Below are 16655 nucleotides of genomic sequence, written 5' to 3'. Positions count from 1 at the left end.
TAGTGAGAGCAGTGCGCACATTCTAACCTCGCCAGGCCGCCATATCGAGGACGAAGCTCGAGGAGGAAGCTCGCGAGTCGAAGGTCGCCAGCTTGTGGAACAACTGTGGACATCCGCGGGAATAATCATCGTTCCATGCTGGCTTCGAGCGGTGGACGTAGAGATAGAACGGAAGAGAGAATGCGAGAGCCTCTCGATAGCCTGTGAAACATGATTTGTCATACAGATGCGGTCGCTGGTAATCGTACGACGAGAGACAACGACGACGAGGACGCCGACGGAGACGAGGATCATCACGGGTCTGTTAAGGCTCGCGTCGATGCCTCGACATGTGATTATGATCACGCTCGCATGAGTGGAAGCCTTGATAACGCGCGGACGAACAAGCCGCCTGTTCGGTGTCGAGTCGTTTCCTCTTCTTGTCCATTTATATTTGGGAGAGAATTGCCGGTGCTCGTCGACGAGCATCATTGCTGTGTTGAACAGCAACAACGCGAAGAAAAAAGGAAGTGGAAGCAAGAAGAAGGAAAAGAAGAAGAAAGAGAAAGAGGAGAAGAGGAAGAAGAAGAAGAAGAAGAAGAAGAACAAGTGGAAGGCTCGACAGCGCGTGAAAGGCACAATAATAATCTTTGCTCGTCGAAGGCGTATTCTTGTTGTCGCGGCCAGTTGCGCCGATCACCAGGTGTCGGATGACTCCCCCCGTACGACACAGCCCTCCCGTAGTCGTAGAAAGGACGCGATATCCCGTAGGAACAAGCGTTGTCGCGCGGCGAACGTATCTCGTCGCGATCTCACATCGGCGGCGTCGTCGGTGCTGCGCCGGCCCGCGCGTCGCGCTAAACTCCTCGCGATTAGACCTTCCCGTGCACGTTCCTATCTTACGTCCGTGATGGCGGCTGTGCCTGATATGTCGCACCTCACCCCCGAGGAGAGGAGCACCATCGAGGAGGTTATGATCAGGCAGAAGCAAGAGGAGGAGAAGGAAAATGAGATTATGAGGTACGTATATTTTCTTCTTCTTTTTCGTTTCTGTTTGTTTTTAGTGGTGAGGATGATGCTGCAGTTGTATCGAATGATACTGTACCTTTTTCGAAGATTCTCCGATGGAATTGTTGTTTGTTAGTTAAAGTTCGTAGGATTCCTGATAATCTAGGTCAGTTTTGGTTGATTTTGAAAAAGGATTACTAGCACTATTATCGAACAAGGTTTCCTATAATGGTGTACGAGAATCATTTGCTGTGAATGGTACTGTAGGAAATGGTAGATCTACTCGATTGGTTGGCAAACTGTTAAGAGTAAATAGGACGAATTAATAGAATTGAATTATGATTTAATTGTCACGATTCAAGTCACTACTAGACTGTTGAAATGTTCCACTTTTGCATGTCAACTAAAGTTCATAAAGATAATGTTTATTTGAATTTAAAAAATGACTTCTACTCCCCTCTGAAAAATCTGACGTTTCATCTTAGGATATTGCCAAAAGAGTAATTTATGTCTGGAGACAATTGTTAGAATTTCTAAAATTCGCAAATTCCACGACAAGTTTTTCTACGTATGAAAAACGACGAACCAAGACCACGCACGAGTCACTTAAATCAATCAACAAACTCTCGGCTCATCTCCAATAATCGCAGATAAACGTAACACAATTTTTTCTCCGTAATTTTTTTATTCTCGTACCCATGAAGAAGATTAGCGTCGAGGAAAATCTCTCCCATGGAAATCAGGTGGCTTTACGTGGCTCGGTGAATAAATAAAGGAGCGAGCAACGATGCCAGAAAGGCGACCGCGTCTGCAAGTAGTATGAGGTCTGAATGGTCAGACGTGGGCCAGGCATACGGCCACGAAATGTGACCGTGGACGGTCACGCGTCGTTGATCAGAATTACTGAACGGATGAAACGATGTTCGATCGATCGAATGCCGTGTATTTCTTGACCAGCAAATTGTCCCCTTCGACGCGTTCCGCCTATTTTCTCCGCTCACCTGCTCGTTAGTCCTTGACCGTTTTATACCTATCGCATCTTCCCTATTTAGGTATTCATCGCCGCGCGGCTGATTATCCCGCCAGTTCCTCTATCTGAGAAACGAGAATCTTTTCTGTCACGGCCTCGTGAACAAACGATCGAGAAAATATCGTCGATAATTCCACCCAAAAATGTCAACGAAGATAATTTCCCTCTGTACAATCTTCCCCCACTTTGAAAATTAAAAGATCTAATTTAGTAAGAACAGTAAACATCGCTAACAAGCGAGCTGCTTCGTTAAGCTTGTCAAACGATTCCCGTAAACACCTCGTGGAAAAAGAAAGCAACGAAAACTGACCCTTTTAACCAACACTCTCTCTCTCTCTCACCTGATGGTTTGACGGATGCACCGGCAGCCCTATTCGCATGTAATTACGGTGGCAGAGAGTCGCGTAGCGAGGCGACGCCGAGGAAAATGGACGGCGTTCTTCGAGGAAGGCGTTTTATTGATAGGTTGTCGCTGATGGAAAACGGGAACGTGAGAAAGCAGTCGAGCGGAGGAACAGAGACGGATAGATAGATAAAGAGAGAGAGAGAGAGAGAGAGAGAGACTTGGAGTAGTGAACCAACGAGATAGACAAAGAGGGAAGCAAGTAAAAGAGGGGTGAATCTAGAGAGACAGAGACAACACACACACACACACACACGTGTATATATAGAGAGAGTATGTAGAGAAGGGATGGACACCCAATGGAGAAAGAGAAGGAGCGAGAGAGTAATGAGGAAAGCGTGCTTCGCCATACCGATGCGAGATCATGTAATGTCGACGACACGCATGTAAAATGCAAGGCAGCAAGCCTTGACGTGGCACGGTAACGAGCTGCCGTAGTTGCATAGGGTATGCATAGGGTATGCAGACTGCACCCGGTGTGGATGGAGTGTGAAAGAGGCTGTGGATTGGCACGGTAAATTCTTCGTTCGTGAAATACAGAGAACAGACGTGGAGGGGTTGGGTGGTGTTTCTTGGAGGTTCTCCTCCACCGGTACGAAAGTGTAGCAAGTTTTCACGGCTCGACATATACGACTCGAACGAAAAGCCTTCGTTTTTCCCTTTGCCAGGCGGCGGTGTATGCTCGTCGAACCACGCCGGGGACCCTTTGATATCGCGACGATAATTTTAGCCCCGGTGTGGACAAGAGTCTCGCTGGCGCATAGGAAGGCGGCTCACTTCGATAGACAAAAATAGACGTAACCTTTTCCATCCGATGCGTACACAGGCGAAATGTACGTACCTACGCGTGAGAACTGATGCAATTTTATGATGTAATTGGGGATCGAATGTTCTCCGACAAAGAGTCATTTCTTCTTCGTTCACCTTTCGCGTTGATCGATGCACTATTAGATGCATCAGTGCATTACCTTCGGAGAGATTGTGTTCTCAGGCTTTTGAACAGTTTCAGGATGCTTGTTTGTCGTGGACGAGGCACAGTTTGTGCGATGATCCTTACTGTGGAGGTTATAGTTGGCGAGAGTAACGTTACGATCTTACTGACTCTACTATGGTACGTTTATCTATGGTTTAGTGTCGTTTTTTATGTGTCTCGAGGGACTTTAACGTTACTCTCGTGCATTTTGCATATTTTGAAGATGAAGAGAGTTAGATGATGTCTAGCGAGATAGATGAAAGGTTTGTAGTCTACAGTGATGGCATTTTATTAAACGTACGTGTACGTCTTTATTCTCTTCCACTGCACCAAAATAAACGATCGAACTGATAGGCAAACCAAGAACCGTTCCACATTACCATTGATCGAAAATGTTTACTCTATTTACTCGAAAATTCTTCAGAGAATTTTTACCACTCGTGTTTCAACCGCTTTAGCAATACCAGCCTCTCTTTCTCTCTCAGGGACACATCGTACGCGTTCTTCGATTTCTTTTTTATCTACGGATATTATAAAGCTCGAATGGACGGAAGTTTCGACACGAGCACAGCAGGAAGAGGGTGTAGATTCCCCTTTGTTCTCCCGAGGCACGTAGCCTCGTGTGAAAAGTCGCGTAGCGTGGATTTTCGTCGGATGGTGGATTCGCGGCGCGTGAATCACGGCCGTGTGGCGTTCGTTAAGTAACCTACATTTCTCCTCCCTCCTCGGCTTTGATCGCCAACCCCCTTTGTCACGGAAGAATTCCTTTTTTCTCTCTCTTTCTTTCTCTTTGTCGCGTGACGGATAGAACGAGGGAGACGTTTCGGCCCACCGATCGCCGTTGCGTGCTCGCGACTCGCGCGCGATTATTGGTAAAGCAATTAGAGTAACGTGGGTGGTGTACACACGTACAGATTCAACGTGTACGTGTGTATCCTTTGTGACATGCAGCCAAGACCTTTGACTCGATCGGCAAACTCGAGATTTAGGTTAACCTCCGACTGTTCCATGCAAATTTCACCTCGAAACTACCACACACGACTGTATTTAACACGGATCTTTCTCTTTGTACCGTTGGTTACACGGTACAAAAAAAGAAAGAGAAGAAAAGAGAGGGAGAGAGAAATTCAATTGGAAAAAAAATAGAAAGAATTTTCGAGGCTATAACCCTTCCTGAAATTTCCTTCCTTCACGTACAAGCGAGCCAGAGACCGCCACTTCCGGTCGAGGAGCTCCAAGTCCGGTGCCAACTGTTCCTCCCTCGTGCATTCGCGCTAACCTACTTGGCTGACGATGCCTTCCTCTACTCTGGACCTGCTCGTCATCCGCTTCCCTTGTGATTAGGGCGGTTAACGTTGTTTACGAGCCACCCTTCCAAGGATTTCTTCGTTTCATCGTCGAATTCGCTACGTGGTTAAGTTTAGACGATGGAAGGGGGTCGATTGAAAATTTGTATGGACAAGTGTGTCGCGGAGGATGTGTTTTTTCGTTGGAATAAATTGACGAACACTGGGTACATTCCGTTCCAGTTCGATTACCTTGTTGTATAAAATAACCGTGCTACGGAAACTTGGCTTAAGTCTTTCTATCTTAACCCTTCAGCTGTGGAGATTCGAAGATCGATTTAACGTGTTCGTGATTTTTAGGGTGAGGGACAATGTTCACTCTCAAATCAGTGTTAATACATCGGAAGATACCTCGTACGAAGAATGTAAATGCATAAATGAAGCTTTACAAAAAAATTGTAACTACGTTGCCGATTTCAGAGGTTAACAACTCTTCAATTACACGATAAAGTATCCTGTCCCCGTTATGTCACTCAAAAATTGTCTACCAAACCGTTCCCTCGTTGAATAAAAGAATCAAAGAGGCACAGAACTCACAGCAAAGTGCATTTTTCATCAACCATACCGTGTTCCACGCGAGCTATACCAACAGAGGCAAACTTTCCTCGCCAACTGTTATCTTATCCACTTGTACTGACACTTGCCGCTCTACACACGTTTTCTACAAGCCATAAACGCGAAGACTGTACTTTCTCAAGTGCGATAATAAGACGTCCAAGTGCGTTCTACACGTTGGTACGACGATTTCTACGTCGTTGAACGGTTTCTCCGTACGAATTTCGTCACGTTCCTTCCGGTGCTTCAGCGAAATCTGCGACGATTTCTTTTTTTTTTTCGACCGGAAAGTAGCTACAACGCGCATACTCGATGCTAACCGAGCGAATTCTCGGACGTCTGATGGCTGTTCCGGTCTCTTGGGTCTCGAGAAGCCCCGACGAAAGCTAAACGAGCAGGGAAACGTCGCGCTGCGAATTAGTTACGCGGCCGGAATTAAGTAGCTGCCGCCTAAACGAAATCATAGCGAGGGCAGATATAAAAGTGGAGGAGCTGCCGCGGCTGGCTGGTGCAATTTGCAGAAAAATCTCGGCTCGACGAAGGACGACAGATGGAATTTTTATACAGAGTGAATCTAGATTCTGTTTGTACGGTCTTACGTGTACGGTCCCTCCTCGTGGTTCAAATGAATTTACAGAGATTGTGAGAATAAGTTGGATACGTTGCTGTTGTCACTCCTGAATCAACTTAATTTCACAATTTAATTTATTCTTTTCTTTTATAATATTTGTGTGACGATACTTTGTCTACTCTCTGTCTATGTTATTTTGTGTACAAATGGAAAGAAACGAATGAATAAAAATAGGTCGAGATAAGTTAGATAACACGGTGGCTGAATTAACCAGTGCTTTAGATCCTCTGTAAGTAGAATCTTCTTTAAGGTTGATTATAATTTGTCGTTCTAGCGTATAAAATGGAAATTAAGAGTATACAGCAGTCCACTCATGAATAAAACAAACGAAACTCGCAAAATAATTAAATATCCTGCCATTTCTAAGTCACGTGAGCTTATGAAGAGTTAAGTAAATTGGATATTTATTCGTGGACCAATTTCTCTGTCTCCGTTTCAGGCGTCGTCCTCTGCTTTATCTTTAATCGTTCCATAAAATTCAGTCCAAAAGCACCTACGATCGAAAAATGTGTACATTACCATCGTCGACTCAACCAAATCGACGATCCACAATTATCACCGACAAATCGATTTTATATTCGAGCAAAAATACTCTTAGATTCCTCAAAATAACTTATCGAGAATGCAGAACTTTTCAGCAATCGAGCAATCGTCTGAGCGATCAATTTGCGAATGATTAGAAAGCTGTCGTTTCGTATTACACGACCTAATAGTTATTCACATAGAATCTTCGTTCCTCGAGCGTGCTTTTCTCCACTGTTTTCTCTCCTCGAGGCTCGTCAATGTGAGCATACCGAGAAGGACTCCGTATCTGTCCTCGAAGCTACTCGCCACGACGAGGAGAAACGACGACGAAGGGGCTGTTAGAACGCAGCCAAGCACGTACGTACGTACAACGTGCGTCTACATATTTATCGGCGCTCTTTCCACCTGGGGGGAGGCTGTTCTCTTTTAACGATTCTTCCTCGCGTGCACCGTTCGTTTGATGCCTCGATACGAAATTTGCATACGACGTTCGACTGCTTCCCGAACCGCGATCGTTCCCTTTCTCCACATCTTTCATCTAGCCTCGAGTTAACCCAGGGAAATGCACGAAAATTGAATCTCTTTTTACCGGGTCGATAAAAGTTTCATCGTCCTGTATTCTGAGAAGGTTGCTTTTTCTTTTTTTCAAAGTTGCCATTTATTCGAAAGTCGCCGAAAGTTTCTAGAGCACTTGAGCGTAATGTAGGGTGCTTAAAAAAAATGTTAACATTTACGCGGAAGTGAGTTTTTTAGAGAAACAGCTGATAATTTTGCCTTCAAAGTGTCTCGTGTACCTATTCTTTGAATCTTCGTTTCTTTCGCGAAGAGAAGAAAAGAAATTATCGGGTCACCCTGTAAGTTCGTATTTTCAAACGTAACTTTAAATTTCAGGAGAAAAAACGTAATCGTTTGCTCGTTTCAAAACTTCTTACCTTGAGCTTTTCGTGAAAATATTTTTGCAAGCGTTACCATTTTTCTGAAGCACCCTATAGGGAAGCCACGCAAAGGTGTCGACTTAACAAAGTGAACTTCTTCGTTTCATTTCTCCTTTTTTACAATTCCGAGAATCAGAAGTTACTTCTTATTTCTTGTTTTAATTAATCCTCCGTCTGTTTTGTGGTTTCCAGAGCGAAGCAGGACGAGGTGGAGCTCCTCGAAGGAAGGGTACGAGCCTGCTTGGAGAAACACAAGAAGGCGGGAGTGGAGTTGCACGCCACGTGTCAGATATGCCTGAAAACCAAGTTCGCCGACGGCGTCGGGCACATCTGCAACTACTGCACCATCCGGTGCTGCGCACGCTGCGGCGGAAAGGTCACTCTACGGTCGAACAAGGTAGGTGGGAGAGATCGGAAAAGAAGCGGCAAGATATATTGTCCGGAGGAATCGAGCCCTCCTTGCTCGCGCGCGCTCTAATTCCCTCTGTTTTTCTTCCTCGTCCGCGTTTCACGCTCGAACACGCCAGGGTGGGGTCCCCGCCGACTGATTGGCCACGCCAACTTTCCGTATTCGATCCGCTGTCGTTGAACTTTTCGCGGGTGCAACGTAGTTCAGCCCTCGCTGATTCTTTGGAAGTTCCAATTTTTTCTATTCTTCGTTATATCTTCGTGAGAATGTTAACGCCGGATAGGCGAGTTTCTTCCGATGAAAATGAGCCCAAACACGACCCAATTCGGACTGTATTTAACCGAAAGGGTTATACGGGGTGTACCTTGATTTTCGAATCGAGGTTAGATGAGTTGGTGAATAGTAATCGGAATGGGGTCGTGTTTGGGCTCATTTTCATCAGGAAAATCTCACTTTTGTGAAGATGTAACGAAGAATAGAAGAATGTTCTTCGTAGATCCAAAGTTTTTTTAAGCAATAGAATGTATTACGAGGTCATTGGCCCTGAGTCTTTAAAATTGTCGCATTGGAAAGTTTTCTGTTTGTTCGTAAAAAGTTTGGAATGGTCGTGACGAGAGATCGAGCGTTTTCAGGGCAGCAGCGCCCGATAATCCGCTATTTTTCTTTTAATTACGGAAGCCACTTAAATTTAGTGAACATCCACACTTTGAGGGATCACGAGTTTTATTTGTCGCCACGCCGGTCAGGCTCGCGACCGAAAAAGATTCATTACCTAAATGAAGGGATCAAAGGAAATCCTCTGTGACGGTGCATTCGGTACGCGAGCACCGGAAACACCTCGCTCGCTCTCCCCCGTGACATTTCAAGGCTCGCTCTTTTCACGCCGCTGGGAGGAGATCCAAATAAATTCTCCTCGTGCACAAATATAGCTCAACCCTTATCCTCTTAATTGTCACCAATGTCTTGGATAATTTCATACAAAAAATCAATCCTATCTTACATTCAGCCAGCAGATCAATTGATGAATAGGCAAAAAAAGAAGTACATTACAATAGATGTTATATTGGGTTGTCCTGAAAACTCCTGTCGATTTTTAAGTAACTAAGTAAACTCCACGCTTTAACCCTTTCGTGACCGAATTATTTTTTTTTCTTTTTTTGAAGAATTTCTTATTTATCTACGGTACTTCGCGAAAGTACCATTTTTTCTTGACTCAGCTACAGCATACAAGGATTTTACAGTTACGCAACGTGGATTAATCGTGAGTTCGAAAAAGTCATTGAAATAGGGGGTGTAAAGAGGAACGTGATGGGATCGATAAACGAGATCGTCGATCGTACACGCGAAGGTCCGCCACGAGGCAACCGAATCGATGGTCCGATGGCGTGAAAACCGGCCCGAAAACCAGAGTCACTGGCTCGACCGCGCTGATAACTCTGATCAATGGGATCTTGGGCGCGAATCCGTACACTCGGAGGAACGGAAACGAGGCTACGATTGCCGACTCCTTCCAACTATTATCTCGCGCCTGTCGCTATACGTTTCGCTGAACTATATTCGCCGTTGCACAATCTCGCCACCCTAAATAGAACGGCGGACTTCGAGGCTGACTTTCTCGAAAAATGCCGTCGTATTTTCTCACACATTTTCTCCTCTGGAAATTTTCTAACCTAGAAATTTTCGACTATTTCCAAGCTTCACGGGCGAAATTTTCGAGTATATCAAACGACGTGAACGAAGATCAATTTTTTTTTTCTTCTTCCAACGATAAAGTAAATTTTGAACCGTTCAAAAATTCGATTAAGGTGGTTGCACCGTCTGAAGACAGAGTGCACATACACGTAACTTTAATCCGCAGCTCCTGCGTAACTTTCACGATTTTATGAACTGCGGAAAAAATATTTTACGCACTTATTCCAGATCCACGGAACCCTTGTACGATCTTCAACGCCTGCCGCCCTTATCTCGAGAAACCCCAGAATTTTTTCACGGATCTCACCTCGAAAAGTACTATTCTAGACGCTTAAAACTATCCTTGAAAAGAATGGTTCTATTTTCTTTTCGAACGATCAAATCGAGCAACCCTGTTATAACAAGAAAAAAGTGTGAACCGAAATGTTTAAACGCTTACGAGATCACGCGAATAAAAGAGGCAATTCTTTTTTATCGATGAGGAAAGTTTCGAACCGCTGAAAAATTAGATCAATATCAAAGGGAATGGCGGCACAAGCGTTAATGGCGGAAGAGTGTCTCGTTCGCGCGTTATCGAAGATTCCAGCGATTTCACGCAGCACCGGGAGTTCGTGGAAAATTGCATCCGCGCGGCGCTGTGATTTATCGCGTTTTCAAGGCGGTCCATTTATTCTGAACGCGAGAGAAAGAGAGAGAGGAAGAGAGATTTCGAGACGACGACGACGACGGCGTCGTGGCTTGACCGTGTTAAAAGTGCAGGCCGATCGAGGGGTTGGAAAATGTCAACTTCCTGGAAACAATTAAGAGCAGTCGTGTCGTAAAAGACGATAACCGTGTGCGCGTATCGTCGCGCACGCCTGAAATACGTGGAAATAATTGACCTATAGCGGCCTCTATTCCTCTCTTCTCGAGCTTCCCTCTCCACCATTACTCTTCTCCACGCTACACCAATTAACCCTTATCGCGCGTGTGTAGCGTATGTGGGCGTAATGCCATCGCTAAATAGCCAGCACAGCGAATACGTTCTCCATTTATGCGCCAACGGTATTTCCACAGGCTGCAATTTCGATGGGACTTTCATCAATGAGAATGAAATAGTGCCCCACGGCCTTTTTATTTCGCGCCACTACTCGCTTTTTGAACTCGACACGCCCTTCACGATTCCCTGTACTCTCGTTTCAATCGATATCGCCGATCCCGTGATAGAAACGATCATTCCTCGCCTCGTTCGACTTTTCTAATTGACTTTATTTCACGGGGATTATTATTCACTTGTTTCGCTCTTTCTGCCCGCGAAAATCGTGCAAAAATTCGCGTAGTAAATATAGCGATATTTGGAACAAGAATTTCAGCCCTTTCTATTTTGCAAAATGTGTGTGATCTGATAATTAACACTTTCACGGTGATATTAATTTAGGAAACAATCTTTCCGTGTTTCGCGTTCTGTCACGATTCGGTATTCATTTTTATATACCGAGAAACGTTGCGAAAAATATATCAAGAGCTCTAATAACGTACCGTAAGCATCTTTTTTTTTATGAAAGTCTCGAAAGGGTTAAGTGAAAAGGAGACCGCAAGAAGCTGAAGGAGAATTTATGTTTCACCGTTGGAAGTGTCGAGAATTCTACAATTAATTATTCTCACTGTTTTTCAACTTTCTTTCGGGAACTCGTGTTTCGTAACTCGATTGCTTGACTTTTCCACGTAATTTAACCCGGTTTTTGAGTGCATCCGGGGAAACAAGAGCACCCGTGGGGTACGCTCGTACGGAGAATGCACGCGGCCGTATTCCAGCCAGCAAGTGGCGGTATAATAATAGAGGCAGACGCGCGGAACTTCGGCTTACAACTTCCTGTAAGTTTATTGGTTTTCGTCGTACTTTCGTGCGGCTTAAGAAATGGAGGTTGGCCGCGCGCGCGGTCGCTCTAAGTGAGCTACCCTTCGTCTTGTTGCCTCTCTGGCCACGTATTCCTCCCGAAACGGAACCATCGCTACAATAATTTACAATATTCTTCGAGATACTCCCATCTTCCATTCCCCGTGTCTTCGACTTCCGTAGAAATGTCACGGATATTGGCCATGTTTTTCTCCCTTACTTGCTTATTCAATTGAAAACCATTCGAACAGACATTCCTCCACGAAGAAATCGAAAATACCGCTTTTTAGATAGAAGAAATATTTTCTTTTCAATAAAGATTATATAAAAAAAAAAAAAGATATGCTACGTTGACGTGGCGTGAAAATGACCGACTTAACGTGCAACTTTTAATAAGGATGATAATATAAAAGGAGTGATAGAGAGAGGGAAATACGGTAAATTGAGGTAACACGAAAATTTCAACTTCTTGCGAAGTTGAAACGATCGAGAATCCCTCCGACACGCCACGTCGCGCTAAAAATAATTTTTCGTCAGAATCAATGCGTCGCCGTCGCATTTTCGCCAACTATCTACAACCTCTCCCACCTCTTTCGCCCTTATCGATACTGCACCAACGATTAAAACCGACAAATTTCCCCCTCCCCGTGAAACTTGCTCCTCGTGGAAATCTCCATAACCGCCGAACTTTGTCGACGAAATTTCCAAATTGGCCCAGAATTCGCAAGAAAATTCCACGTACCGCGATACACCGCAAACCTACGAACGAACCAGAAGAGCAGAAGGTGACAGAAGCGCGCGTTCCAGCGGCTCCCACACGTTCGCCATGGCCACACGCAAGTACGATGATAAACGTCACGGCGCGCGTTACGACATCATCGATCCGCGGCCAACGGAACGCTCGTACGTTTCTTCCAGAGCGACCAGCCGCGTCGGTCTACTCTGTTATACACCCTCCTAGCTTCGTTCAATTACTCTACAACCCGGGAGAACCGTCTCTGCACACGTACATACAACCCAAAAAGAGAAAATAAAAGGAAGAAGAAAAAACAGAAGGGGGTTGTTCGATTCGTCAGATCCCAGGGTCCGAACGAACCCCTTTTCTTCCACTTTGCCTCCTTACTACCGCGAGTGAAACAAACGGCGACACGCGTTACACACCTTACTCTCACCGTGTGCTTCCCTTTTTTTTCCACCCTCTGTCAGCCGTCGTTTCACCACTCTCTCTCTCCCGCTCTCTCTTTGCGTGGGAGAGCCTATGAATGGGGCGCGTCCCTGCGTGACGTCACGTTCCACGGGTAGGGAGCTGGGGTCAGGAATGAAGCGCGGGGTGGACGAAGGTGTGGGTGGCTGTGGATGGATGTTGGAGAGAGAAGGAGGGAGGGAGGGCGAAACGTGACGCAACATATTGATCTAAGTTTCGTAGGGAGGGTTACAGAGTCCATGATGGCCCGGTGTGGGGACATACTGGAGGTAGCAGCGATCGGGGGGAGCGGGAGGATGGGTGACGGAGAAGGGAATACAACAAGGTGGCCGGTGAATTTACGTTGTTCTTCGTTTCGACGCGGTGTGTGTGTGTGTATGCGTGTGTGTTTGCTGCCGTGACGGGGCCGGTGATCGTCACAAGGGGAGGGAGTGGCTTTATAGCACGCGTAGGCGAGAACGAGGATACGCGGGTCGAAAAGGGGGCCGTTGCATTTCTCTTAATGAAATTAATACGAACGGGTTGAGTACTCTTCGGGTAGGGATGTTGGTAATTGATACGTTCGAATATTGAAATGTTGGGGGTTGCTCGAGGAGTTCTGTTCGTTCTTTCTTCTTTCTCTTTTGGGGCCATGTTTATTCTTAGCCCTTGAATAGCGGCATGCTCGATGAAACGAGGAAATGTAGAAATTTTAGTCACGTTTGTAATGGGAACGGGAAATATTTTAGCGATTGCTCGTTGCAATCGTTTGGTAAGGAGTGAAAGGGTTAAGAGGTTACCATAGAAGTGCAGTCTCTCAGACAACGTGGGAATTTCATGTATTAAATGGTGTGTTGTAGAAATGCAATTAGTACGACTGTTTTATTTAACGATATTTGTTCATTACGGTTTTTTTGAATAATTTGAGGAGAGACTGCTAGGGAGCATTTTTCACGTAGCGAAGATATGTTCAATTCTACCTTGGTTCTCAACAGTGAGCCTTTTATCGTGGAGAAGTTAGGCCAGTGGCTGTGAGTAACCCGCCAAGCACAAGACACTTCTATGGGATTTCAGTGAAGTTTCCAGTTGGAAATTGCATTAATGGGGTATTGAGAGAAAGTTTACAAGCCATTTATGCTTCATTTTGCGGTCAAAACAATGAAGGATGATACAAAGGGCTCGATTTTAATGCGAACTTCGCGGTTAATAACACAGATTCATATATTCCCAGCATTGCGAATAATTAACTGTCGCGCAATTTAATACTTTTCACTGCTTAAAACATACTTGCAAAAATATTGAAAAAATCCATCTTTTGCATCCCACTATGCACAGAATTCCAACCATCGTCGTTTCCATTGACACAACGCCGTCTAACCCTTTCTAGAGCGATGCATCGGCCGCATAGTTCGCATGGCCCATCGAATTATGGGGACTTTCGATTAATGACCAGCCTGTCCCGAAATTACTGAAGCTCCAGAAGGCGGCCAGGCACGCGGAGGTGAATATCTACGAAGGTCCGCGGCCGCGTTGTTCCAAGGTTGTGCACCGATCCATTGTGCACCCGCGTTCGGCCGAGTGCACGCGTGTATCTCTGGTATTTATGTCAGAGCGGCCAGGACTGACGGTAATTCTAATCGAACGCTGTCCGAGGAAGTATCCTTCGTTCCAATACAGCATTCCAGTCCTCGTACCCTCCCCTGTCTTTCTCTCTCTCTCTCTCTCCCTCTGTCCAACGGGGGATCGATCCTATCCCACGCGACTTCCTCTCTTCGAAAATCGTTCGATTTCAATTTTCCAGCGAGGAATTAGCAGACTTTTGCACGGGCTCGTTTCCACTGGGAGAATTATTCTGAGAATGGACTGCACAGAAGCGAAATTTCCAAGGCAATGCAATATAATAATCCGAAATTGTGAATAGGAAATCTGCCCTTTTTAGAATCATTGTTCTAACGTTTTCGTGGAACCGAGAGAAACGAGGATTTTTTTTTCTCGAGCTCGAGAAACTTTGCTCGAAAGGTGAAAAGAATTTGGGTTGCAGATATTTCAAAACACCCTGAAGAAAACAGAAGTCTTGCTTTGGTAAAAGGAAATGCTAACAAACCTCTAATTTCTAAATGCTCCAATTTCGTTTATTTACCCTCTCGTGACGGAATTATCTTCCCATTGCAATATTACGAAATGTAAAATCTCGTAAAAGGATAATTAGAACGGCTTAATTTTTCAATGATAAATCGTATCAATTAAAAAGTAACTAAGTCACTTCTATCGGTATTTACTACCTGTCGTCCATCGGTGAATTACGATGCACTCGCAGGCACTCGTATATCAACCGAAATATGGTCGACAAGGTAGTCAAAGTAGAGAGAGAGAGAAAAAGGAAAAAAGAAAAATGGGGCCGTAACTCAAGGATGATTGCGTGACTCTTGCAGCGAGTCACGGCTACGTTTCACGTTAAAATAAGCCGGCGGTAATTGAAAGTTTCCGCAAGTTTGCCGGTACTTGTGGGCTTCCAGTGAGGCATCTGTCGTTCCCCCTGGCTAGCTTCTCTCCCTCTTGGCTATGCTAGGCAATCGAAGGGTCTTGGGGTGTGTATGTAGGACAGCTGAAAAGTTCGGCCCCACAAAGTTCGCGTAGTAGCTCGTGACGCTAATGCACGCGGATCCCGTTGACCGAAAAATCGAGAAGCGGAAAGGTCGAAGTTGTTCAGAGACCGTTCCTCTGAATATAGAGGGTGGAGAGCTGGTTCGATCACGAAGCCTTTGCATAGTAATTAGCTGTTTACGTAGGCGTGCACGTCTACCAAGTTCTTTCGCGAATAATCAGATGCATCGTCGATTCCCTCGTTAAATGTCTCGATATCATTTCTATCGGACGATTAAGGGTTTGAATAAATCTCTCTGAACGAGCACCGACTGAATTTCGACCCTTCAAATTTTTAATTAATCTTCGTGGAAAAATTCGAAATTAGTAAACTCTGGAATCTTTATTTTTTCAGATATTAACTCTCAAACGAATGTCAAAGAAAAATTGCTGTGTCAAAGGGTTCAGTTTTCATACTGAATTCTCATGTATACAGAAATTCAAAGTAACTAAACTCGGTGGAATTCTTTTTTTTTTTTAAATATTGACTCTCGAATGAAAGTCAAAGAAAGATTGTTTATGTTTGAAAGGGTTAAGTTTCCAGTTCGGGCGACGATCTACTAGGCGCAGACGGATCTCCATGAATAACCCAAATAATCTTGAAGTCAAGGTACACAGAGGATCAACTTAGGATCGTTGTTCATTGATATAACGTCTAAGTATGATCTTTCAGGCTAGACATCAAAAGATCGTCTCAATGCGACACGTCTGTAGGACAGTGTGGGCGCTAGTTGGCTTGAAGGGTCGTCTGAGCACTGATGCCACTCGTCGTGCAGACTTTATTATCTGAAAACTGAAACTCTTGTCCACTATCTTGCACCCTTCTCTGCTTCAGAAACTCGGGGATACTTCTGGGTCTCTCTCGTCCTCGATGATTCGCGAACGTCTCGTTAGAAAGGTGCTAGAAAGGGTTCCTGAACGGACCAACACCATGGAAATTCACAAATATTCTCATCTTCGTTCTTCCTCGTCCAAAGATCTTCACTTGGGAAATGTTGAAGTTTCACCGAGATAACGAAAAAGAAGTTTCCGCAGTTTTTCCCTCGTTGAATAACTGTTGAAGCCGCAGAAACTTTTTGGTTACCTGATAGTTCCAAGTTACAATTGGACGGTGAATATTCATAGATTTACCGAGCTTTCTCGGTATGTAATTGGCTATGATGAAATATTTAAATCAACTACTTTTATTCTTGAAAAGTGTATTCCTCGAAAGAAATACAGTAAATTCTCTGCAAGAGTCAGTAAGTTTGGATTCTACAAGTGACAGTATAGATGGTCATACGCCTAGGTTTGCGTCATTGCTGCGCCCATGTTATCTCGCTCGCAGTCAGTCAAGCGTGTAACGCTACACCAGTCGGTTTCTTCGGTTTCATTACACGACTTGACAAATCATAATAGAAAAATATAATTTCTTTAACTTTCCTTTTTTTCATCTGAAATTTTTTTTAACATGTTGGTGAGATTTCT

At 44.7% G+C, this 16655-nt stretch overlaps 1 protein-coding gene across 1 annotated transcript in view; it reads left to right on the top strand.

Annotated features, from left to right (window-relative positions):
• Nucleotides 1-868: 868 nt before the first annotated feature.
• The window catches only part of LOC108571954 (regulating synaptic membrane exocytosis protein 2-like), a 92103-nt gene continuing 76316 nt past the window's right edge, over nucleotides 869-16655 (top strand). Inside the window, exons 1-2 of the mRNA XM_017934111.1 lie at nucleotides 869-999; nucleotides 7578-7782. Of these exons, the coding sequence (XP_017789600.1) occupies nucleotides 890-999; nucleotides 7578-7782 (315 nt within the window). The 5' untranslated portion in view covers nucleotides 869-889. The remainder of the gene's footprint in view (nucleotides 1000-7577; nucleotides 7783-16655) is intronic.

The sequence above is a fragment of the Habropoda laboriosa genome, unplaced genomic scaffold (genome assembly GCF_001263275.1).
Source record: "Habropoda laboriosa isolate 0110345459 unplaced genomic scaffold, ASM126327v1 scaffold67, whole genome shotgun sequence".
Classification (NCBI taxonomy): Eukaryota; Metazoa; Arthropoda; class Insecta; order Hymenoptera; family Apidae; genus Habropoda; species Habropoda laboriosa.
This window is presented reverse-complemented; position numbering and strand designations above follow the sequence as displayed.